The sequence below is a fragment of the Eubalaena glacialis genome, chromosome 15, assembly GCF_028564815.1.
Source record: "Eubalaena glacialis isolate mEubGla1 chromosome 15, mEubGla1.1.hap2.+ XY, whole genome shotgun sequence".
NCBI classification, from domain to species: Eukaryota; Metazoa; Chordata; class Mammalia; order Artiodactyla; family Balaenidae; genus Eubalaena; species Eubalaena glacialis.
This window is the reverse complement of record NC_083730.1, coordinates 64732514-64759146: the sequence shown is the minus strand read 5'-3', so window position 1 is coordinate 64759146 and position 26633 is coordinate 64732514. Positions and strand designations below refer to the sequence as shown.

Genomic DNA, 26633 nt, shown 5'->3' with positions numbered 1-26633 from the left:
GGGCGCCCGCCCATCACGAGAGCAGCGGCACCATGGCTGCGCGGAGGGACTGGCAGTAGCCGTGCCGCAGACACCGACTACGCAGCGGGGCGGGGGCGGGACGGGGGCGGGACGGGGGCGGGGCGAGGCCCCCGGAGCCACTGCGGGGATGGGGGCGGGGCTCATTCCTACTGGTCAGGTAGTCCAAATTCTCCCAAAGCTCCTTCCAGCCATGCTGGTTCCCACTGGTGGGACGAATAAGGAACAGTGTGTTCCACCAGCCCGACAAGTCTCTCCGCGGAGTGGGGCGGGGAAGGAAGCAGCAGGTGTGGAAAGGCCTTAAACCAGAACGTGAGGCCCCTCGCAGGCAGTCCGCTGCGGGGTTCGAAGACCCCACGAAATCCAACCCTTTATGTAGCCAGGCAGGTGCGACCCTCGAGACCCGGATGTCAAGTGAGAGGACTGACAGCACCGCTTGTCAGAGCTCATCCTAAATTAACCCAGCAACTGGAGTGGCCACTTGGGCTCGCTACTTGTCTTTGTCCAAAGGAGAAATATATTTCTCATTCCCATAGGAGGTAGGGTTGCAGCCTGAAGCCAGGTGCTCCCTGTAAGTTAGGCTAATGTTTCAAAAGGATGGCTCCCGTGTCCCTGAGAAAAAACATTCCTGGGTTGTTCAACTGGCCAAAGGCCTACTTAGCCTTTAAAAATATTTACATAGGACTTCGCTGGTGGCGCAGCGGTTAAGAATCCGCCTGCCAACTCAGGGGACATGGGTTCGAGCCCTGGTCCAGGAAGATCCCACATGCCGCAGAGCAATTAAGCCCGTGCGCCACAACTACTGATCCTGCACTCTAGAGCCTGCAAGCCACAACTACTGAGCCTATGCACCACAACTACTGAAGCCCGCACGCTCTAGAGCCCGCAAACCACAACTACTGACCTCGCGTGCCACAACTACTGAAACCCGCGCACCTAGAGCCCGTGCTCTGCAACAAGAGAAGCCACTGCAATGAGAAGCACAGGCACCGCAACGAAGAGTAGCCCCAGCTCGCCGCAACTAGAGAAAGCCCGCGCGCAGCAACGAGGACCCAACGCAGCCAAAAAAAGTTTTTTTAATTAAAATAAATAAAAACATTTACCTAGATCTCAAAAAGACAACTTAGAAGTGTTTTAGAGTAGATGCTCTAAGAAAGGGTAAAGGAGAGACCCTTTCCCTTTTGCACTCGGGAAAAATCATTTTTACTCTAGATTTGTATTTACCCTGCACTACCACAAATACAGTTCAAATGCAGAGGAGCGAGATGCTAGTTTGAGAAGAGGGTGACCCTCTGCAGAAAGAGCTGGGGTGTAAGGGCAGCACCCAGCGCAACACCCACAGCGAGCGGTCATCCCGAGCCTACCTGTGCGATGAGTCAGTGAAGTGGGGAGAGAGCAGAAGCAGCCCAAAGACCTGGGCTAGGACCCTGGCCCCACCATCTCCACGCTCCACACACTCCACCTTTGCCACCTGCGCTCTAACCTCACGGCGATCTTCCCATGTCAGCGCTGCTGCCCATTTTATTAGCGAGCAGACTGGGGTTTGAGGAGGTGTAAAAGTGCGCCGAGTGATCACACTCTGAGGGCAGAGCTGACATGAATCCCCCACAGCCATGCTGCAGTGACTGGCCGTTGTGGCCAGCTATGGAACACGCCCTGTGCTGGGCTCTGAGCTCAGTGCTGTCATTCTGGCTTTAAAAAGCATCATCATTGGACTTCCCTAGTGGCACAGTGGTTAAGAATCTGCCTGCCAACACAGGGGACACAGGTTCGAGCCCTGGTCCGGGAAGATCCCACATACTGTGGAGCAACTAAGCCCGTGCGCCACAACTACTGAGCCTGCGCTCTAGAGCCCGCGAGCCACAACTACTGAGCCTGCGTGCCACAACTACTGAAGCCCTCGTGCCTGTGGCCTGCGCTGCACAACAAGAGAAGCCACCGCAATAAGAAGCCCGTGCACTGCAATGAAGAGTAGCCCCCGCTCGCCGCAACTAGAGAAAAGCCCGCGCGCAGCAACGAAGACCCAATGCAGCCATAAATAAATAAATAAATAAATAAATTGCCGTCTCTCAAACCACTGGAAAAAAACGTTTAAAAAAAAAAAAGCATCATCATTTACAATCAGCATTTTCCACAAACACGATTGAGCATGAGGCTGAAGAAATTGGGCCGATGGTGACAGAAGACATTGCAGTGAGAGTTTGTGGGGAAACCAAGACCCTAACCAGGAAACATCTCTGTAGAGTCACTACTTAGTGGTGGAGCTGGGGCCCGAGGGCAGGAGCACAGTGAGGGTGGCCTCCAGGCTCACTGTGACCTGCACCCGCCTCGCCTTCAAAGCCATCTCACACACAGCTGTTGGGTCCCAGCAGCCAAGCCTGGGTCAGGTGTCAGCACCTCTGTGGTTCCATCACTACTTGTACGTACTTGCATCCGAGACTTACCACCACGTGTTATGACCATCAGGAACTAGGTTATCATTATCCTTGTTACTTCCAGAGTCAGAAACCCAATAGGCACACAATAAATCAATGCCTGTTGAACAAAGATGAACGTCACACCCGGCTTCAAGTCCTATACTGCTACCTCCATTTTTGGTCAAAGACCACCGTTTCACTCTGTTCCACCAAGTCTGGTCCAGGAGCAGCAGAGCTGCCCAGGAGCCTGTTAGAAGTGGAGACCCCTGGCCCCACCACACAGCATCTTGGGAGCTGTGCCCCACTTCACATCTAAACCTTTCAAAGCAGGAGTCCGCATCTGCTCTTCCTGCTCCTTTACTGCTATGTATTCCACCGCAGGCTGGAACGGGCTCCCGGAACCTCTCGTTAGTCATCAGTAACCATCGCACTTCCAGTCCAACGGGTGCTGTTCTGTCCCCCTCCCCCGGGCCTCTGTGCTGCATGAGAAGTACTGGGCTTTCTCTCCTGGGACCTCTGCTCTGTCTGCATCCTCTGTACTGGTCCTTCCCAGGACACACGCCTCTTCCCTCTCTGTTCTTCTCCCTCTACACCTGCTCCCTGAGTGATTCACTGAGTGTCCTGGTTTCCACTAAGTCCCCGGCCTGCCTCTCCATCTCATTCCTACCCATCTGTCCAGTTGCCCACGGGGTGTTCTCTAGGTCCTACTTAAAACGCAGCATGGCCACGAATCTCCCACTTAAACAGACTCCTCTGCTAGGATTCACTGCCCAGGTCCCTGGCATCACCCAGGCACCCCAAGCTAGACCCGGACCCCTACATCCAAACAATCATCGAGTCCTTTGGGATTTACCTCTTCTAGATTGTTTTAATCCCTTACTTCTTCCGCATTCTTTAAGAGCCAATACGATTTAATAGTTGTAGCTGAAGGCATGGGTTTGAAGAGGAACAAACCTGGGTTCCAGTCCTGGCTCCCATGCTGCAAATTGCTAACCTCTCCAAATGTCAGTATCATCATCCTTGACATGGGAACGCTACTAGTAAAAAAACAAAAAGTCCTTTGGGACTTGTGAGAATTAATGAGGACAGAGTACATGACCGTGGTTAGTATTGCTGTCACCATCCCTGCTGACTGCTGACATGGCTCCGTCCAGCACCACCCTCTCCGGGTTCCTGCACAGCTCCCTAGCTGGCCCCTCAGAGCGGTGTCCCATCACCCTGCCACACCCCCTCCAGAGCTCTGTTTGGCCGTGCCCTGGGGTGCTCCTCGGCCCCCTCGCCCTCCTGCGGCTGCTCCTGATACCTCCATCATTACTCTCAGCACACTGTTTTATAATTACTGCACCAGTCTGTGTTTCTGTCTCTCCCACCAGATTATGCTTATTAAGGAAGCAGGTGTCTAGGCTCGACCTCTCTCTTAGCTTTTCAATTGTTACCTCTGGGGTGAGGCCCAGGAACAGGCATTGTTAATGAGCAGCCGAGGCAATCACAGCACTCTGGAGTTTGGAAAGGCGTCCTGCACTAGACTGAGCTCTGGAATGGGACCAGGCCTGGCTCATTTCTGTGTGCCCACACTCAGTCCCGGTATCTGGCAAACAGTGAGCTCCGGATAAGTGCCTGTTCAGTGAGTCAAGGATGACTCCAAGGGCATCATGAACCTGGGAGCAGGTTGGCCAGGATGGGTGGGGCTCCATCTGTTGTCACCACTGCAGAGCCACCTGGTCGAGTTTAGGAAACCCTAGTGCCTTCGTGGGTCACCTGTGGGGTAAATTGAGAGGCTTTTCAACCGGTGGTCCTAGTCTTTTTTGTTAATCTATTCACATTTTATATATTGAGATTCGGTGTCAAAATTTCACTTTTACAAGAGTCTGCTGCTAAAAATAAATAAGTTTGAAAACTGCTGTACCAGAATAGCTTTTTAATTTAGAGAGAAAATCAATCTCCCAGCAGGTAAGGAGTTTTGAAGAACTTTTGGAGCCGTTCCTTTCCCACTGTCATGGATATTCTTCATTAGGCTGTGATGTTTAATTGATCCTGAAATACAATGATCATGAAGATCTGACTTACAGGGATTCCTCAACCCTCCATGAAGTTAGAACAAGAGGGCAGAAGGGCAGGATTCCAGCCGGCAGCATCAACATCTAGATCTTCCAAGATCCTATGTAGGAATATTATTGGTATCCAGAGACAAGTTCTCTAACCAGAGTCAGAACTATCCTGAACCTCAACACAGCCAAGATATTCTAATGTTTTATTAAAACAGTATATCTCTGTGACCTTTTACTTTCTATGGTATATGTTTCTATGTAATTAATTCCTCTTCCCAACCCTTAAATACAATTCCTGAAGTAAGTCTCTACAATAAGTAGTCTAACTTTTGCTCCTTATTTCTGCTTCTGGGCACTTTAATTCTATCCAATTCCCATTATGCCACTGGCATTGCAAAGATGGCTTATGACCAAGGGGTCTGGTGTCCAAAACAATCATCAGTTTTCTCTCGAGAAGATACAACTAGGAAAAATCTAGGAACTTTATGATTTTTGTGCACTACTGTGACCAACAGTTTAAGAAAAATGTTTGATCACTACCAAGTAAAGTGGTGACTAGGAATATTCTAAATGTTCTGCTACTGTCATTCATGAAACTTGCATTGTTAGGGTTTGATGTTGTAATTCACTCTCTTATTCGTTTTCATGTAGGAGATATTAATATTGTGTCTTTAGATTCCTTTACTTGAGGCACATTACCAGGAACAGCAGCACAAGTCATGACCACAGGCGGAAAATATCACATCAGCTTCACCTTATAGAAAATAATTAGCATTGCTATAGATGAACAACAGTAACATCATTTAGGAGGAGAAAAAATCCAGACCAGCCTGTGATACTTAAAAGTTTTCTGAATGCACAATGCGCGGTTGTCTTTAATAGACTAATAGATTAATAGACCTCTCCTGCCACCTGGTGGATAAATTGTGCAGCACAGCTTCGCGTGAGCAGTCTCAGGGTCCTAGCCCCCAAACACATGTAACTTATTTATTTTTTGTAATAATGTTTACCAAGCAATTTCTCTGCTGGGATATCCTCTTCTGAATAATATATTGGCACGTGTGTGTGTGTGTGTGTGTGTGTGTGTGTATATATATATATGCATCAATAATAATGTTCATTGTAGCATCTGAGATACAAATAAATTGGAAGCAGTCTAACTGACCCTAGGTTAGAAACTGTTATACTTTTCCCATAGAATACCAGAAAGCTTGTTAAAGAACTGGGTGGAAGTATATGCTATTAACATACAAAAGTATATGTTAATCGGAAAAGCAAAGTGTATAAACTACAATTTCATTCACATGAAAATATACTTTATATGCTTGTAAATACATGTAAACTGTATGGACACATACACAGCACACCAAAAAAAACTCTAAGAAAATTACCTTTAAGCAGTGAGAATGAGAGATTGACTTTCACTCCCTATTTTGTATCGTCAACTTTGCTCAATTTATTTATTAGTTCTAGTAACTTTTAATGGATTGTTTATGATTTTCTATAATTAGGATCATGTCATGTGTTCTTCCTTTCCCATATGGATGCCTAATATTTCTTTTTCTTGTCTAATTGATCTGGCTAGAACTTCCAGTACAATGTTAAATAGTAGTGGTGAGGGCTTCCCTGGGGGCATAGTGGTTAAGAATCTGCCTGCCAATGCAGGAGACACGGGTTCAAGCCCTGGTCCGAGAAGATCTCACATGCCACGGAGCAACTAAGCCCGTGTGCCACAACTACTGAACCTGCGCTCTAGAGCCCACAAGCCACAACTACTGAGCCCGCGTGCCACAACTACCAAAGCCCGTGTGCCTAGAGCCCATGCTCCACAACAAGAAGCCCGTGCACCTCAATGAAGAGTAGCCCCTGCTCACTGCAACTAGAGAAAAGCCCGCACGAAGACCCAATGCAGCCATAAATAAATAAATAAATAAATTTATAAAGAAAAAAATAGTAGTGGTGAAAGTGGGCATCCTTGTCTTGTTCGTGATCTTAGAGGGAAAGATTTCAGTCTTTCACCATTGAGTAAGAAGTTAGCTGTGGGTTTTTCACAAGTATCCTTTATTATGTTGAGAAAGTTAACTTCCCTAGTATTCCAAGTGTTTTCTCTAATGAAATGGTGTTGGATTTTGTCAAATGCCTTTTCTGTATCAATTGAGATGATCATGTGATTTTTTGTTTTGTTTTGTTTTTATATGTGAATGTTCATAGCAGCTTTATTCATATTTTCCCAAAATTGGAAACAAAATGTTCATTAACAGGAGAATAGCTAAACAAATTGCGGTACATTCATACAATGGAATACTACTCAGCAATAAAAAGAAATACATGGTTCAACCTCTCAAAACTTTATACTAATGAAAGCATTAAGTGATTCAATTTAGTTTCAGAGCTGGGGGGGGAGGGAAACCCTAGTCTATGGTGAAAAAATATGGATAGTAGTTAAACTACCAACTAAAGTAGGGGTAGTGCTTTGTTGCTTAGGTAGGGGTATAAGGGAACCTTCCTTTGTCCTGATATGGCTGTGGGCTAAAAGTATCCATTTTTAAAACTGTAGTTAAGATTTGTGTATTTCAATTTTATAAATCTTACCTAATAAGAGGTGTGTATAGCGGACAGATGAATGTACCAAAGCAGAATTGAGGACTATCGAAGCTAGGGTGTGAAGGTTCAAGGTACAATTTTTTTTAATATACTTCCAATTAAGATGTTTAATTACAAATCTCGACGTATTTTTATGGGCTCCTAGCTCACATATCCAACAGCATATTGGACATCTCTTGACACTGCCAATGGTTTTCTTCCAATCTTAGTCACATAACAGATCTCTATGACCCTGCCTCAATTTCATCCTAGGTTTCTGGTTTGAACAACTCAGGAAAATGCTAGATTGCAAGAAGTAGTCTGAAGAGGGTTCAGTTTGGGGTAAGAATTGACACTTGTCATCTTGTAAAGGACTAATAAAGTAGCCCCTAAGGAGCAAACATAAGTGGGAAGAAACTAGAAAAGTAAAACAAACTGATGGTGAACAACAGTGGACATGCTTGCAGTGAACTCAGAAAGTCTCTGAAGGTAGGAATGGGTGGATAGAATCCAAAGGACCAATACTTCTTCCATTATGACAAAAAGGGTAGATGAGAATGTCAAGTTTGAAGGTGGGTAGCCAGGAAATGGTGAGTTATCTGGCTAGGACAATAAAAGCCTTTTATCTTTCATAGTGTGATATCACATTTACCATATTTTTCAGATTATGTCCCTGAATCTGATTAACACCAAGTGTCTGCCAAACTCAGTTACCTGTTCATGTAAAAGAATCTGGTGCTGTAGGTATTGCACACATATGTAACAACCTGCTTTTCTACGATCAACCCTTTTTAACTCAGATGATGATACGTACCTGCATGGCACAATGATCAAAAGCTTATAACTCTGTTCTAGTTAATAGAAATAACCATGAGTTAGACTCTGCCCCCACCCCACCAGCAAGAGCCTATTTCATAATAAATGTTAGACTATTCCACCTTCAAACTTTTCACTTTTCTAGCTCCAAATTCTAGCATTCTTATTCTTACTACTTACACCCTCTCTACTCTTTGATATCCTGGTATATAGCCCGGATGATTTCCTTTGAGCTTCAGGTATGAAGCCGCTAACAAAAAAATGTTTAAATCTGTTCTCCCAGGAGCTTAGAGATCTTATCTTTATAACTCCCATAAATCTTAAAAAATGATCATTAAATATTGATTTACTCAATTAATTATAAAAACTTTAGATGTCTAGTATTTGGTCATGTATACTATTTAAAAAAATACATCAACAGAAAACTTTCTGAATGTCACTAGACAACGAATTAAGCAAACCTTTACTGAAGCTTAAATTGTGGTACAGAAATACATTTCAACTGATTTAAGTCCAACACCATGAAGAGAGAAATTATGGCACCAAAATTTTCCCTCCTCTATCATATATACGAGGATTAATTTAGATTACTATTCAATCTATAGTTTTCATTTTTCTAGGCTTTGTTCCATACAAATTTGTGCAGTTTCTCAACATTAAATGGAAATCTTAAATCTATTGAGCTGGGGCGGGGTGGGGATCAGACCTCAAGCCAATAAATGTTCATCAAATCTACTGGGACACTGTTCAAGAACAAAATCCACTTTGAGCATTGGTCCTCATAATAGCACCACAACATTAGGTACTGTGCGCTAATTACAGAATTGGACTGATCCATTGATTGAAAGCTTCTTCAATGAAGCTCTGAAACAACAACATGTTTAAAAGTCAAAAGTGTTCCAACCACTTGATTTCAAACCAAGTAGAATTTATGTTTAGAAACACTAAAAAAAAGTGTTTCATTTATAAATACGGAAGGAACAAAAACATCACTGCATCAATCCAGAAAGAATCAAAAATTGTTTGAGAACAAAAAGAAATACAAAATTGAGTCAACTTTGCTCTTTTCTCAGCTGCTTAAATAAATGTCCGTATTAGCAAATACAGCTAAAAGATGCCAACTCTTTTAAGCCTGTATTTCTAGTCATTTCCCATTGACCATTTTGGAATTTTGTATGTTATGTTTTATGGATAGCACTCTGCTTCACTGTGTAGTATGTCTGAATAACCTGAACAGTTCTCATTCATCACTTGATGTTACTCCATGGTGAAAGAAATACCAGTAAGAGGAACCGTCAGAACACTATCACATGCATCACAAAGTCACAGAACTTTTTAAGTCACAAGATGGCAAAGACATCGATTCTGCTTTGAACCAAAGATTATGGCATATCATTAACAGAAATTAGTGGAAATGGCTATGAAAGTAAAAGTTGAGGTGAATCATCTGAGCTGACTTGACTTGTTGAATCCAACACAACCTTTATCTTAAATCTCCTTGCTAACAAATTTAGTGATAATTTTTTTATACTACTACTTAGCAAGTTAATAAAGACATGGTACCCATGAGAAGCTAATCTCATTTAATGGGGGGCACAGAATGGCATACAGTTTCCATACAGTTCTGCCAATATTCCCTAGTATCAATCTACACCTTCTTTGCTAATCAACACCAGCTTATTCCAAAAGAGCTCATGGTAACAAAAAATGCCAAACTCCCTTGACCTTAAAAGAAAATTAAGCCCAGGGTCCATCCCCCCGTTCCCCCTCTGGAGTATAAGGTTAGTGTAAACCCACAGTGTAACAGCGTATTGCTTTATGGAGGGGGTGAGGTTGGGAGGGAGACACTATGGTGAGGAATGAATCAATTAAAGTCACACAAGTATAGGAAGCAGAGAGATAGTAATACACAAAATGGATAACTGCAGTCATTTTCGTAAAGGACTCGACTCGTGGAAGAAGAACTTTGATTGGTGCTGCAAAAACATCTGTATGAAGTAGAAATTGGTTTCAATAACATTAGTAGAGAATATGTTCTAGAAAGTGGAGGTAACTGGATGCAAAATCCTGGTAGCAATTTAATAGAGCAGTCCCAGATGGCTAGGCTGAGGCCAACACCTAGTGAGGACGAAAGCCTTGTCTGTGCGGAATTTTGGATGATACCTGGAGAAATATTACACTGTGCATAAACCAAATTGAGTTGCTTCCACAAGTGTTGTAAAGTTTCATATAGTAAAAGGTTTTTTCTACATGCACTTCAATTTCACAGCAAGAGTGGCATAGGATACCTAAACACAGAAGAGAGCATTCATGCAAGATATCTAACTCCTTGATATAATAATGCACACAATTCAAAATGATTACACTATCATTACATCTAGGGCTTTCTGCAACTACAAGGTGGTGGTTATGGAGAGCATGGCCCTTGGTATCAATATCTAAAAAGCAGCCACCACCTTCTTCTATGTGTGTTCTCTTTTTCGTTTTTTCTTCATTTTTCTTAATCAACTCTGCTGTTGTTGCTGCTTCTTAGCAAAACTGGTAAAAACAAAATTGTAATCATTGAACATAGCTCTCTGGCAATCAAGACGTTTAAAACCTTCAATATTCTGGGGTGAAGAAAGCACTGTGCAACATTTAGAACTCTGATTTACAAACAGGGTGGTCACAAATTTTCCTGGCTTGAAGACTTCCACAACTTTCCTGATCAGGTCATCATAGGAGGTCTGACTTAAGTTTGTTTCAAAGCTAACATAAGAAAATTCTGGTTCTGGAGTGATGTGAATAGTCCAATAAGTTCCATCCGATTTCATTCCATTCATTGAATGCCCACAAGGATTGAACGGTGTGGCATCAATGACAGAACCTGGTATCAGGTCACGAATTCCACTCTCACGAGTGACATCCTTTGCAGTAACACCACCTTTCATGTAGAACTGGTCCATAATTGCTGGGTCAAGCTCACTCATCAGAATTTCCAGGGTTTGATCTGGCTGATCGATTACCCGACTCTCTGGGAAATCCAAAATACACAAGTACCAACAATCAGAATTCATGCGTCCCATACAAGATGCTGCTCCATTTGGGAAAATTGCATTAAGAAACTCTATTTCTTCCTGGAAATTCCGGTGTGGGCACCCTTGGTGAGAAGGCTCCATGAAATTCTTACAAGAATAAAAGAAGCTTTGAATTGAGTCAAACCCACTGTAATCCCTAGCAAGTTTCAACAGGGGAACCAGTGCTTTCAGCAAGAGGGTGGTACCACATGTCTTCAAAATGAAACGTCTCTTGGAGACAAACATGCTACTCTCACTGAGTACATAAGCTTCCTGCTTGTCAGTTTTTGTCACACTTACGACTGAACATTGCACATCCTTCAAAAGTATGTCCCACTCGGATCTTGGGATGGTGCGAAGATCCCCAGATCCTTGGTTTGCGTCGGGTTGCTGCCTGGAGAACCAAACCTCCAGCAGCTTCTCGGTCCCTTCGAGAAAATGTGCAGCTTCCATCACCGTGAGACTAGCGAACAACCAACAACCACAGAAAATCAACTAAATTAAATCTCTTCTCCCGCCGCTGCCGCCGCCGCTGTGGATTGTTCCAGCTGTGTTACTAAAGTTCAGGTTCCTTTTTTGCTATAATTTTATATTAACTTTTTTAAAAAAAGGGTTAATAAAATTTTCCCGGCTTTTTTTTTTTTGTGAGAGAAAGTTGAACATGAGTTTGTTGGAAATAGAGGCAGATACAGCTCAGTCTCTTGTAGTTCGCTGTTTCCCCGTTAGAGAGAGTAGAGCGAGCGCTAGCTAATCTCGCCGGCCATACTGTGGGAGCGATCATGTGATTTTTAAAAAATCATTCTATTAACGTGATGTATTACATTGATTGATTTTCTTATGTTGAACCAACCTGACATTCTGAGGTAAATCCCACTTGGTCATGATGTATAATCCTTCCAATATGATGTTGGCTTTGGTTTGCTAGTATTTTGTTGAGGATTTTTGCATGTATATTCATAAGGGATATTGCATTATCTCCAAATACAGTCACATTGGAAGTTGGGGTTTCAAATATGAATGTTGGGGGCAATCTACAGATTTAACGCGATCCCTATCAAATCACCCATGACATTTTTCACAGAACTAGAACAAATAATCCTAAAATTTATATGGAACCATAAAAGACCCAGAATTGCTAAAGCAATCCTGAAGAAAAAGAACAAAGCAGGAGGCATAACCCTCCCAGACTTCAGAAAATACTACAAAGCTACAGTTATCGAAACATAGTGGTACTGGCACAAAAAGAGATACATGGATCAGTGGAACAGAACAGAGAGCCCAGAAATAAACCCACACACCTACAATCAATTAATCTTCAAAAAAGGAGGCAAGAATATAAAAAGGGGAAAAAGACAGTCTCTTCAGCAAGTGGTGTTGGGAAAGTTGGACAGCTGCATATAAAGCAATGAAGTTAGAACACACCCTCACACCATGCACAAAAATAAACTCAGAATGGCTTAAAGACTTAAACATAAGATATGACACCATGAAACTCCTAGAAAAGATCATAGGCAAAACATTCTCTGACATAAATTGTACCAATATTTTCTTAGGTAAGTCTCCCAAGGCAATAGAAATAAAAACAAAAATAAACAAATGGGACCTAATCAACCTTACAAGCTTCTGCACAGCAAAGGAAACCATAAATGAAAAGACAACCTACAAAATGGGAGAAGATATTTGCAAATGATGCAACCGACAAGGGATTGATTTCCAAAACATACAAACAGCTCATACAATTCAACAACAATAAAAAACAAACAACTCAACAGATAAAAGGGCAGAAGACCTAAATAGACATTTCTGCAAAGAAGACATACAGATGGCCAATAGGCACATGAAAAGATGCTCAACATCACTAATCATTAGAGAAATGCAAATCAAAACCATAATGAGGTACCACCTCACACCAGTCAGAATGGCCATCATTAAAAAGTCTACAAACAGGGCTTCCCTGGTGGCTCAGTGGTTAAGAATCCGCCTGCCAGTGCAGGGGACACAGGTTCGAGCCCTGGTCTGGGAAGATCCCACATGCCATGGAGCAACTAAGCCTGTGAGCCACAACTACTGAGCCTGCACTCTAGAGCCCTCGAGCCACAGCTCGTGAGCCCACGCACCACAACTACTGAAGCCCGCATGCCTAGAGCCCGTGCTCCGCAACAAGAGAAGCCACCACAATGAGAAGCCTATGCACCGCAACAAAGAGTAGCGCCCGCTCGCCACAACTAGAGAAAGCCCGCGCGCAGCAACAAAGACACAGCCAAAAAATAAAAATAAATTTATTTAAAAAAAGAAAAAAGGTCTACAAACAATAAATGCTGGAGAGGGTGGGGAGAAAAGGGGACTCTCTTACACTGCTGGTGGTAACGTAAATTGGTGCAGCCACTATGGAAAACAGTAGGGAGGTTCCTCAAAAAAACTAAAAATAGAGTTGCCATATGATCCAGCAATCCCACTCCTGGGCATATACTCATTCAAAACTATAATTCTAAAAGATACATGCAGGGACTTCTCTGGTGGTCCAGTGGTTAAGAATCAGCACTTCCATTGCAGGGGCACAGGTTCAATCCCTGGTTGGGGAACTAAGATCCTGCATGCCACACGGCACAGCCAAAAAAAAAAAAAATTAAATTAAAATTAAAGATACGTGCACCCCTATGTTCATAGCAGTGCTATTTACAATAGTCAAGACATGGAAACATAGAGAAATGCAAATCAAAACCACAATGAGGTATCACCTCACATCGGTCAGAATGGCCATCATCAAAAAATCTACAAACAATAAATGCTGGAGAGGATGTGGAGAAAAGGGAACCCTCCTGCACTGTTGGTGGGAACGTAAACTGATACAGTCACTATGGAGAACAGTATGGAGGTTCCTTAAAAAACTAAAAATAGAATTACCATATGACCCAGCAATCCCACTACTGGGCATATACCCTGAAAAAACCATAATTCAAAAAGATACATGTACTGCAATGTTCATTGCAGCACTATATACAATAGCCAGGCCATGGAACCAACCTAAATGTCCATCAACAGATAAATGGATAAAGAAGATGTGGCACATATATACAATGGAATATTACTCAGCCATAAAAAGGAATGAAATTGAGCTATTTGTAATGAGGTGGATGGACCTAGAGTCCGTCATACAGAGTGAAGTAAGTCGGAAAGAGAAAAATACCGTATGCTAACACACACATGTGGAATCTGAAAAACCGGTAATGATGAACCTAGTGGCAGGGCAGGAATAAAGACGCAGACGTAGAGAACAGACTTGAGGTCACAGGGCGGGAAGCGGAAGCTGGGACGAAGTGAGAGAGTAGCACTGACATATATACGCTACCACATGTAAAATGGATGGCTAGTGGGAAGCTGCTGCATAGCACAGGGAGATCAGCTCAGTGCTTTGTCACCACTTAGAGGGGTGGGATAGGGAGGGCGTGAGGGAGGCTCAAGAGGGAGGGGACATGGGGATAAATGTATACATATAACTGATTCACTTTGTTGTACAGCAGCAACTAACACAACATTGTAAAGCAGTTATACTCCAATAGATATTTTTAAAAATAAAATAATATTTTTAAAAATTTATTTTAAAAAATAAAATAAATAAATAAAAATAAAAACATAGTATCATATCACACACACACACACAAAAACCTAAATGTTCATTGACAGATGAATGGATAAAGAAGATGCGATATACATATATATATATAAAATATGATATCACTTATATGTAGAATCTAAAATATGATACAGGGACTTCCCTGGTGGTGCAGTGGTCAAGAATCCGCCTGTAGGGGACACAGGTTCGAGCCCTGGTCCCGGAAGATCCCACGTGCCGCAGAGCAACTAAGCCTGTGCACCACAACTACTAAGCCTGCGCTCTTTTCTTTGTCCAGCCTTAACCAGTGCTGCAACCGCTTACGCCCATTCTTGGAGGACCCTAGCTGATTCACTGAAGAACTCCAGGGACTAACTTTCTCCTTCGACCTCACTTAGAAGGACCTGAATGTTGCCATTTCCCACTGCTGCACCCCTGAGGAAAAGACCTACATTTGGGCAGAGGCTCAAGCATATGCTGATGGACTACACACTGCCCCACCCAATCATTATCCTGTGGGCATGATGGCAGTGCCGCTGATTGATCCCAATTGGGAGTATCAGCCAGGCTAAACTGATATCCCTAAAAAAGACCACATGATCCTTTGCCTCATTGAAGGGATGAAACTATACATAATTAAACCTGTCATTTATGATAAGGTTAAAGAGATCACTCAAGGTCAGGACAAAAATCCAGCCCTATTTCAGGCCAGGCTGGTAGATGCCCTCTAAAAGTATATGACTGTTCACCCAAACACTTTTGAGGGACGCATTGTACTTGCAACCCATTTCATTAGCTTGTCAGCCCCCAACATCTGTCAAAAGCTTGCCATGGGGCCCCCAAACCCCTTGCAACCTTCTTACTGATATGGCCTTCAGTGTCTTTAACAACAGAGACCAGGCTGAGGAGGAAAGGAAGGAACAGCGTGACTTAAGGGACCATTAGCAAGCCAAGCTTCTGGCAGCCATCATGGCAGGACCTAACTCACCTCCTGGTCACCCCAAAGGCACTCCCAGAAGACCCCCGCCAGGTAAAGGAGCCTGTTTTAACTGTGGGAGCCCCAAACACCGGAGCAAGGAATGCCCAGAAAACAGGTCCCAGCCTCCACCCAAGACACCATGCCCACTCTGTAAGAAGATGGGCCACTGGAGAAGGGAATGCCCTCAGCTCCAAAGGGAGTGGGGAAATTCCCCCTTGCCAGTCATGGCAGTGGTTGATTGATGGGACCTGGTACCTCCCAAGAAGAAAGTCATTATCACATGGGAGGAACCACAGGTGACCACTGACATGGCAGGTTGTCCAGTTTCTACTAGACATAGGAGCCACTTAACTCTGTCCTGACTTCTCATGCTAGGCTCCTTGCCCCCAAAACCTGCTCTATTGTTGGGGGAGAAGGAAGGCCAAAATGAAAACATTTCACCACCCCTCTAACTTGCACCTGGGGAAAGACTCTTATAACTCACAAGTTTCTGGTCATGCCTGAACGCCCCAGCCCATTATTAGGAAAAGATTTCATTCTTCCAAATCTTTCTCTCCCTGAGTAAGTGACTCTTACTGTCCCTGAAAACCAAAACCAAGACCTATTTTTGGCTAGACTATGCATTATACAAGACATGGACAGTCCAGCTCAAAATATTTCCCCAGAAATTAAAGAACTCATACATCCACAGGTCTGGGACCAGGAAATCTAATGACAAGCAAAGATTGCCACTCCTGTGAAAATCACCTTAAAGGAGGCTAATAACTTCCCTTCCAAGCATCAATACCCCACAAAGCCAGAGGCTTGATGAGGCCTCCAATCCCTGATCTCAAAATTCATCAAATATGGGCTTTTGTTACCATGCCAATCTCCTTGTAATACTCCAATCCTACATGTTCTCAAACCAAATGGGGAATATACAATGATCCAAGATCTTCGAATCATAAAAGGAGCTGTCACGAGCCACAACTACTCAGCCTGCGAGCCACAACTACTAAAGCCCGTGTGCCACAACTACTGAAGCCCACATGCCTAGAGATTGTGTTCCACGACAAAGAGAAGCCACCGCAATGAGAAGGCCGCGCACCACAATGAAGAGTAGCCCCCGCTCGCCGCAACTTGAGAAAGCCCGCACACAGCAATGAAGACCCAATGCAGCCAAAAACAAAATAAATAAAATAAATTTTTTTAAATAATACATTTAAAAAATAAATAAATAAAAATAAAAAATAAAAATTCCCTACAAACAAAAGTCGAGGACCAGATGGTTTCACAGGTGAATTCTCCCAAACATACAAAGAACAACTTACACAGATCCTTCTCAAACTCTTCCAAAAACTGAACAGAAAGGAACACTCCCAAAGACATTCTATGAAGCCACCATCACCCTGATACCAAAACCACACAAAAGATACCACCAAAAAGGAAAATCACAGGTCAATATCTTTGATGAATATAGATGCAAAAATTCTCAAAAAAAAATATTAGCAAACTGAATCCAACAACACATAAAGATCATACACCATGACCAAGTTGGTCACAAGGATGGTTCAACACATGCAAATCAATCAATGTGATACACCACATCAACAAAAGAAAAGACAAAAACAACAATCATCTCAATAGATGCAAGAAAAGCATTCAATAAAATTCCACATCCATTCATAATAAAAACCCTTTTGAAAGTAGGTATAGAGAGAACATATCTCAACATAATAAAAGCTATTTATGACAAACCAATGGCCAACATAATACTCAACAGTGAAAAGCTGAAAGGCTTCCCGCTAAAATCTGGAACAAGACAAGGATGCCCACTCTTACCTCTTCTATTCAACATAGTACTGGAAGTTTTAGCCACAGCAATCAGAAAAGAAAAAGAAATAAAAGGTATTCAAATGGTAGGGAAGAGGTAAAATTGTCATTATATGCAGATGACATGATAATATACAGAGAAAACCCTAAAGAGTCCACACAAGAACTACTAGAACTGATAAACGAATAGAACAAGGTAGCAGGATACAAGATTAACATACAGAAACTGATTGCATTTCTTTACACCAACAATGAAATATCAGAAAGGGAATATAATAAAATGGTACCTCTTAAAATCACACCCCCAAAAATAAAATATTTAGGAATAAACCTGACCAAGGAGTTGAAAGACATATGCTGAGAACTAAAAAACATTAATAAAGGAAATTGAAGATGATTCAAAGAAATGGAAAGATATCCCATGCTCTTGGATTGGAAGAATTAATATTGTAAAAATGGCCATACTACCCAAAGCAATCTACAGATTTAATGTGATCCCTATCAAATAACCCCTGACATTTTTCACAGAACTAGAACAAACAATCCTAAAATTTATATGGAATCATAAAAGACCCAAACTGCCAAAGCAATTCTGAGGAAAAAGAACAAAGTAGGAGGCATAACGCTCCCAGACTTCAGACAATACTACAAAGCTACAGTAATCAAAACAGAGTGGTACTGGCACAAAAACAGACATATGGATCAATGGAACAGAATAGAGAGCCCAGAAATAAACCCACACATCTATGGTCAATTAATCTTTGACAAAGGAGGCAAGAATATCAAATGGGAAAAAGACAGTCTCTTCAGCAAGTGGTAATGGGAAAGTCATACAGCTGCATGTAAATCAATGAAGTTAGAACGCACCCTTTCCCCATAAACAAAAATAAACTCAATATGGCCAAAAACTTAAATGTAAGATGTGACACCATAAAACTCTTAGAAGAGAACATAGGCAAAACATTCTCTGACATAAATCATACCAATGTTTTCTTAGGTCAGTCTCCCAAGGCAACAGAAATAAAAACAAAAAATAAACAAATAGGACCTAATTAACCTTACAAGCTTTTGCACATCAAAGGAAACCATAAACAAAATGAAAAGACAGCCTACAGAATGGGAGAAAATATTTGTAAATGATAAAACTGACAAGAGATTAATTTCCAAAATACACAAACAGCTCATACAACTCAGCAACAAAAAAACAAACAACCCTAACCAAAAATGGGCAGAAGATCTAACTAGGCATTTCTCCAAAGAAGAAACACAGATGGCCAATAGGCACATGAAAAGATGCTCAACATCGCTAATTGTTAGAGAACTGTAAATCAAAACTATAATGAGGTACAACTCCACACCAGTCAGCATGGCCATCATTAAAAAGTCTACAAATAACAAATGCTGCAGACTTCCCCAGTGGTCCAGTGTGTAGGGCTCCATGCTCCCAATGAGGGGGGCCCAGGTTTGATCCCTGGCTGGGGAACTAGATCCCACACGTATGCCGCAACTAAGCGTTTGCATGCCGCAACCAAGCATGCCACAACTAAGGAACCCGTGTGCCGCGGTGAAGATCCCACGTGATGCAGCTGAGACCCGGCACAGCCAAAGTAAATAAATAAATAAATATATTTTTTAAAAGTGCTGGAGAGGGTGTGGAGAAAAGGGAACCCTCCTACACTGTTAGTTGGAATGTAAGTTGGTGCAGCCACTGCGGAAAATAGTATGGAGGTTCCTCAGAAAACTAAAAATAGAATTACCATATGATCCAGAAATTCCACTCCTGGGCATGTATTCAGACAAAACTATAATTCAAAAAGATACATGCAGGACTTCCCTGGTGGCGCAGTGGTTAAGAATCCGCCTGATAATGCAGGGGACATGGGTTTGAGCCCTGGTCCGGGAATATCCCACATGCCGCGGAGCAACTAAGCCCGTGTGCCAAAACTACTGAGCCTGCGCTCTAGCGCCTGCCAGCCACAGCTAGTGAAGCCCACGTGCCTAGAGCCTGTGCTCCACAACAAAAGAAGCCACTGCAATGAGAAGCCTGCGCACTGCAACGAAGAGTGGCCCTCGCTCGCCGCAACTAGATAAAGCCCACACACAGCAATGAAGACCCTATGCAGCCAAAAATAAATAAATTAATAAATAAATTTATTTTTAAAAAAAAAGATACATGCACCCCTATGTTTATAGCAGCACTCACTATTCACGATAGCCAAGACATGGAAACAACTTAAATGTCCATCGACAGATGAATGGATAAAGATGTGGTACATATATACAATGGAATACTACTCAGCCATAAAAATGAATGAAATAATGCCATCTACAGCAATATAGATGCAACTAGAGATCATCATACTAAGTGAAGTAAGTCAGAAAAAGAAATACAAATACCATATGATATCACTTATATGTGAATCTAAAATATGACACAAACCTTTCTATGAAACAGAAACAGAATCACGGACATAGAGAACAAACTGGTGGTTGCCAAGGGGGATGGGGTTGGGGGAGAGAAGGAGTGGGAGGTTGGGGTTACCAAATGTAAGCTTTTATATAGAGAATGGATAAACAACAAGGTCCTACTGAATAGCACAGAGAACTATATTCAATATCCTATGATAAACCATAATGGAAAAGAATATAAAATAGAAGAATGCATACGTATGTGTGTGTGTGTGTGTGTGTGTATACATATATATATGTATATACACTTAGAATCACTTTGCTGTACAATAATTAAGACATTGTAAATCAACTACAATAAAAAAAATTCTACCAAAAAAAAAAAAAAAACATTGGTAATGGAAACTGAAAATGATTCAAAGAAATGGAAAGACAACCCATGCTCTTAGAAAAATTAATATTGTAAAAATGGCCATACTACCCAAAGCAATCTACAGATTTAATGAGATCCCTATCAAATAACCCCTGACATTTTTCACAGAACTAGAACAAATAACCCTAAAATTTATATGGAACCATGGAAGACCCAGAATTGCTAAAGCAATCCTGAGAAAAAAGAACAAAGCAGGAGGCATAACCCTCCCAGACTTCAGAAAATACTACAAAGCTACAGTAATCAAAACAGCATGGTACTGGCACAAAAACAAACGTATGGATCAATGGAACAGAATAGAGAGCCCAGAAATAAACCCACACACCTCTGATCAATTAATCTTCGACAAAGGAGGCAAGAATATCCAATGGGAAAGAGAGAGTCTCTTCAGCAAGTGGTGTTGGGAAAGTTGGACAGTCACATGCAAATCAATGAAGTTAGAATACACCATATACAAAAATAAACTCAAAATGGATTAAAGACTTAAATATAAGACATGACAACATAAAACTCCTAGAAGAGAACATAGGCAAAACATTCTCTGACATAAATCATACAGATGTTTTCTTAGGTCTCCCAAGGCAATAGAAATAAAAGCAAAAATAAACAAATGGGACCAAATCAAACTTAAAAGCTTTTTCACAGCAAAAGAAAGCATAAACAAAATGAAAAGATAACCTACAGACTGGCAGAAAATGTTTGCAAATGATGTGACTAACAAGGGCTTAATTTCCAAAATATACAAACAGCTCATACAATTCAATAACACAGAAACAAACAACCCAATCAAAAAATGGGCAGAAGACCTAAATAGACATTTCTCCAAAGAAGACATACAGAAGACCAATAGGCACATGAAAAGATGCTCATCATCGGGGCTTCCCTGGTGGCACAGTGGTTGGGAATCTGCCTGCTAATGCAGGGGACACGGGTTCGGGCCCTGGTCTGGGAAGATCCCACGTGCCGCGGAGCAACTGGGCCCGTGAGCCACAACTACTGAGCCTGCGCGTCTGGAGCCTGTGCTCCGCAACAAGAGAGGCCGCGATAGTGAGAGGCCCGCGCACCGCAATGAAGAGTGGCCCCCGCTTGCCGCAACTGGAGAAAGCCCTCGCACAGAAACGAAGACCCAACACAGCCAAAAATAAATATTAAAAAAAAAAAAAAAAGAAGCTAGACCTGCATCACAAACTGGGTCAAGTGTTTTAAAAAAAAAAAAAAAAAAAAAAAAGATGCTCATCATCACTAATTATTAGAGAAATGCAAATCAAAACTACAATGAGGTACCACCTCACACCAGTCAGAATGGCCATCATCAAAAAGTGTACAAATAATAGATGCTGGAGAGGGTGTGGGGAAAAGGGAACCCTCTTACGCTGTTGGTGGGAATGTAAATTGGTGCAGCCACTATGGAAAACAGTAGGGAGGTTCCTCAAAAAACTAAAAATAAAGTAGCCATATGATCCAGCAATCCCACTCCTGGGCATATATCTGGACAAAACTATAATTCAAAAAGATACACGCACCCCTATGTTTATAGCAGCACTATTCACAACAGCCAAGACATGGGAACAACCTAAATGTCCATCAACAGATGAATGGATAATAAAGTCGATGTGATATACACACACACACACACACACACATATGTATACACACACACAACGCAATACTACTCAGCCATAAAAAAAGAATGAAATAATACCATTTGCAGCAACATGGATGGACCTAGATATTATTCTACTAAGCGAAGTAAGTCAGAAAGAAAAAGACAAATACCGTATGATATTACTTATATGTGGAATCTAAAATATGACAAGAATGAACATATCTATGAAACAGAAACATACGCACAGATATAGAGAAGAGAACTGTGGCTGCCAAGGGGGAGGGGAGTAGGGGAGGGAAGGGTTGGGAGTCTGGGATTAGCAGACGCAAACTATTATGTATACAATGGATAAACAACAAGATCCTACTGTATAGCACAGGGAACTATATTCAATATCCTATGATAAACCATAATGGAAAAGAATATGAAAAAGAATGTATATATGTGTATAACTGAGTCACTTTGCTGTACAGCAGAAATACAACATTGTAAATCAACTATACTTCAATAAAATTCAAAAAGCAAAAACCAAAAAACACCTTCAGCTCAGGCCACCTTACTTCCTCATAATCAACCCCCAGCCCACTTTGTTGTCACCCCTGTACACAATCAAGGAAATAGAGTGGGCCTGAACTAGGGGATACCAAGAGGGCCCCAATGGCTGTGGATTAAGGAACAAACAATAATGCTGTCCAGAGCATTACAATGGAATATTTAAAAATCATTCTATGACTTCTCTCATCTGGGGTGGGATGCTTTGACTAGCCTGGTGGAAAAAGTCTTCTCTGGCATGGGCCTTTCTCAGACTAGCCTAGAGGTCACAGAGCTCTGTAATATATGTTACCATAATAACCCAGGGGGAAAACTAAGGCCTCCATCTCTCCTCCAGCCCATCCAAAGAAGAGGAGAACTGGCAAATAGACTTTACCCAGATGCCATCCTCCCAGGGATATAAATACCTTCTGGTCTTTATTGACACTTTTACCAGATGGGTGGAAGCCTTCAACTAAGACCAGAGCGCTCAGGAGGTAATAAAGGCATTACTAAAGGAAATAATTCCTCTGTTTGGACTTCCACGGTCTTTACAAAGTGATAACGATCCCTCTTTTGTGGCTAGGGTTACCCAACAAATCTCTACTGCCCTAGGCATTTGCTACCACCTCCATGCTGCCTGGAGGCCTCAACCATCAGGGAAGGTGGAAAGGGCAAATCAAACTTTAAAAAGAATCCTGGCTAAACTTTGTCGAGAGACATTAGAACCTTGGACAAAGTTTTTACCGATAGCCCTCTTGAGAATCAGGGGGGCACCTAAAACGGGGCTAGGGATCAGCCCGTCTGAAATGACTTATAGTAGGCCCTTTTTATCCTCTGACATTTTGGTGGATACTGAAACCAGTGAGCTTATTAAGTACCTAATTAATCTGGGACTGGTCCAAAAGGCGATTTCAGAATATGGAAATCAGGCCCCCAGCCAGGAAACTGACCCCATTCATGTTCAGCTGGGAGATTTTGTCCTCCTAAAAACATGGAGAGAAGCGTCCCCCTCTGATCAATTACTGCGCAAGTGGAGGGGCCCTTACTAGGTCCTTCTCAGCACCCCTATTGCAGTTAAATTATAAGGGATCAACAGTTGGGTTCACCTGTCCCAAATCAAGCCAATTCCTCTTAAGTCCAAACAGGACCCTGGCTATGAACAGGAAGACACCTCCAACTGGACCTGTGAGCCCACCAAAGGCCTGAGGCTCCTATTTAAAAACTAGGAAGTTGAATATATACTCAAAGGACAGACATCTTTGGCAGATAAGTAAAATGATTTGGTGGGTTGGACTCTTACTCACCATTTTTGCTATTATTCTCTTACTTACATTTTACCAGTTCACTTAACCACCCCTGACAGGGAAGAACTCCTCTGTCCATGCTGGGTTTAAAGAAGACTGTTCACTTTTAGCTCGCCACTGCCACCATGAAGCCATTATTCACCCTAAAATTTCTCTCCCTCCTGTGGATATCTGCACAAGGGGGATGGAGCGGCAACTCCATAGTACAAATTTCCTCCACCACAGGAAAAAACGAAAATCTTACTAACTGCTGGGTCTGCCATGCCAACCCCCATGAGGCCCCGGGGGGGCCCATCTTCTACCCAGCCTCGGCCAATACCTCCCTCTATACTCTTAACCAGTCCAATTGGTCTTGGGACCCACCCACAGAAGGGCTTCTCTCCACGGTCAATTGGACATGCTTTAACCTGTCCTCAGTCATATGCATTAACTTGACTGGTAAAGTACCCAGCCTTCTCCTAAAACCCACAGGGATCATATCTTCAAACTTTCAAGACTGCATGATCTGACAGCCATCTTTAGGGGTAGGACACAACCCATATGTTGAAGGTCTATTCAAAGATACAAATGCAAAAAGTGGACACCTGAAGTGACCTCAACAGAGCTAGATGAGACACAGAATTCCACCCATTGGACAGGTCTGGCATCCCTGGGATCCCGGGAGTCCACGACCTACCCCCGTTTTGGAAACTGGAAAGCGGGCACTCTACCTCCTCCATTCACAAAATATAACGTGACTGCCTCACATGAAGAGGAACCTCTTCCCCCATATAAGACCCACTTGCCTGAGGTGGGGATCCGAGGAGGGCCACTTAGTCCCAGCTGCACCTGCTCAACGAATCCCAACCTCACCTGGCAGAGCCAGCTTCTTCAGGAAAACAGATCCCAGACATGGCTATGTGCTCCAAGGGAACACCTCATAATTTGTGGCCACCCAAAAGGAAGGCTGCAGGGTCCCATCTATGTGAGTCCCCTCTGAGCCATGGGCTACCAATGCATACATAAAAGATTAACCATGGGATCCTACACACTCGCCTTTTTAGCGCCTGGGGTAATATCCATATATAATATCTCCATTCCCCATCCCTGGCTCCAGCGTGCGATTGGCCTCCTCCTGGCAGGAACTGGAGCTGCTATTGGCTTGGTGGTCCACAGGGAGGCTTTGCATACCACAAGGCAATGCTTCGTAACCTGTCAGTTACTCTACCTACTCTGGCCAGGAGCACGGGGAATGCACTCTCCAGACTCTCAACCTCCCTTAACTCCCTAGCAAATGTGGTGATGGTAAAAGACTGGCCTTGGGTTATCTCCTAGCTTAGAAGGGAGGGGTATGCACAATAATCAATAAAACGTGTTGCACCTACATCAACGCCACGGGCCAGATGGAAGAAGATATCCAAAAGGTATATAAACAGGTTCAATGGCTATACATTTTTGGAAAGGGTAACCCCAGCGCCGACTCCATTGGGACCGTAGTCAGAGAGGTATTACATACCCCTGGTTCCTACCCCTACTTGGACCTCTGATCGCAATAGTACTTTTACTGATTTTTGGCCCCTGCCTTTTTAACCTGAGTGTTAAGTTTGTTTCCTCCAGATTACAACAGTTTCACCTGCAGATGATGGTACGCCAGGGATTTCAACCCAGCCCACATGAAGATGGGGACTATCAACATCACCTGGACAGGGTTGCGGCCTCCCACTCCCCCTCTATCCCTGCTTCTGCCAATGACCCCGAGACCCCTATCTCTGACAGATGGCAAGGTGGTCTGGACCCCACAGGTAGGCACAATGCCCCTACTCGGCTTGAAGCAGCTTCAGAAGACGGACCATCGACCCTTTGACCCTTAAAAGATTTTAAAGGTCCAAACTCCTTCAGGGGGCCAGTGTTAGAGCAGGCAGTTGGCCAGATAAAAGCAGAGAAGGGAGGCATGGGAGTCTGACAGGAAACCAGACATCTTGTGACCACAGGGGTCCCAGAGGCAAACAAGAAAGGCAGGAACCTCCAGCGTCGGAAAGTAACCTTCTGCTCATTATGCCCTCATTACAACAGAATTAACACTGTGACCGGGGCAGTACCCATCCTGCACCTGAGGCCACGACAGACCTGAAAAGACCAAAGAGGACCAAAACTCCCCCGTCCTCGGGGAGGCGGAGAAGGGAAATAAGATCGAGAGAAGTCTCCCCTGAGTCCCGCCCTGTAATGAATATTCTTCCCAGCTGTTTCCGCGCCCCATATAACCAACTCGCGGTAAGAAACTCAGGGCAGCTGCTCACCCGAGCAGCCCGCTCTCCCTCCCGACAGCGTGCGGTCGCTCAGTAAACCCTCGCTTCGCCTCCGTGGTCTCCGTGTGGGGCTCTGAATTCTGTGAGGAAACAAGAACGTACCCTCCGGTGACACGGCCAGGCGGGCAGAAGTTGACCCGTGAACTCAGTTCCCGCTTCTCCGTTCTTTGGTCGCTGAATAAAGCCTGTGCTGTGTGGATCTCAGCTACGGTCACGTTCGCCTACTCGAACCCGAACCGGAAAAGAACTCTCCCTCCCCCCAGGCAGAGCCCACACGACTTAACCGGCCACAGTAACTCACACATTTTCCCTCGTTTCCCGCTACTCCACCTCGTCTGGGAGCACAAGTTCCTCTCACTGCTGAGGGACTGACGGCCGCGCAGCTTCACCTGCTGTGGGCCCGGTTCCTGACGGCCGCCCTGGCTCCTCCAGAGCCTAGGACGGTGCCTGCCACGGACAAGGCCCCACTGAATAGGCTCTCAAGCAAGTATGTGACGAGGGACCTACCGAGACAGGTGTCCGAAGGGTCGAAGACGGCCTCCACCCTGAAGGAAAGGGCCACCCGGCGAAGCCCCAGCGGCGTCGGCGGGGCCGACCCGCGCTTTAGCCCGTGCTCTAGCCCGTGCAGCGCCAAGGCTAGCGCCCCAGCCCAAGCCCCGCCCTCCTCCTTCTGAGCTCCTCCCCTCAAGCCCCGCCCCACCATCTCAGCTCCTCCCCTCA

General features: G+C 43.5%; 2 protein-coding genes across 3 annotated transcripts in view; both read right to left on the bottom strand.

The window, feature by feature from the left end:
• PRELID3A (PRELI domain containing 3A) overlaps nucleotides 1-26540 on the bottom strand; it is an 82916-nt gene extending 56376 nt beyond the window's left edge. The window contains exon 1 of the mRNA XM_061170331.1: nucleotides 26421-26540. The gene's annotated coding sequence lies outside the window, so the exon portion shown is untranslated. The remainder of the gene's footprint in view (nucleotides 1-26420) is intronic.
• On the bottom strand, nucleotides 10387-11391 carry LOC133075645 (S-adenosylmethionine decarboxylase proenzyme-like). 2 transcript variants are annotated; one of them, XM_061169989.1, is made up of 2 exons: nucleotides 11276-11391; nucleotides 10387-11188 (listed from the first exon to the last, which is right to left on the bottom strand). In XM_061169989.1, the coding sequence occupies exons 1-2, from the start codon at nucleotides 11389-11391 to the stop codon at nucleotides 10387-10389; spliced, it is 918 nt and encodes a 305-aa protein (XP_061025972.1). The 2 variants fall into 2 exon arrangements, with proteins under 2 accessions (XP_061025972.1, XP_061025973.1); XM_061169990.1 differs by having other exon boundaries at nucleotides 10387-10922; nucleotides 11283-11391.
• Nucleotides 26541-26633: the final 93 nt, after the last annotated feature.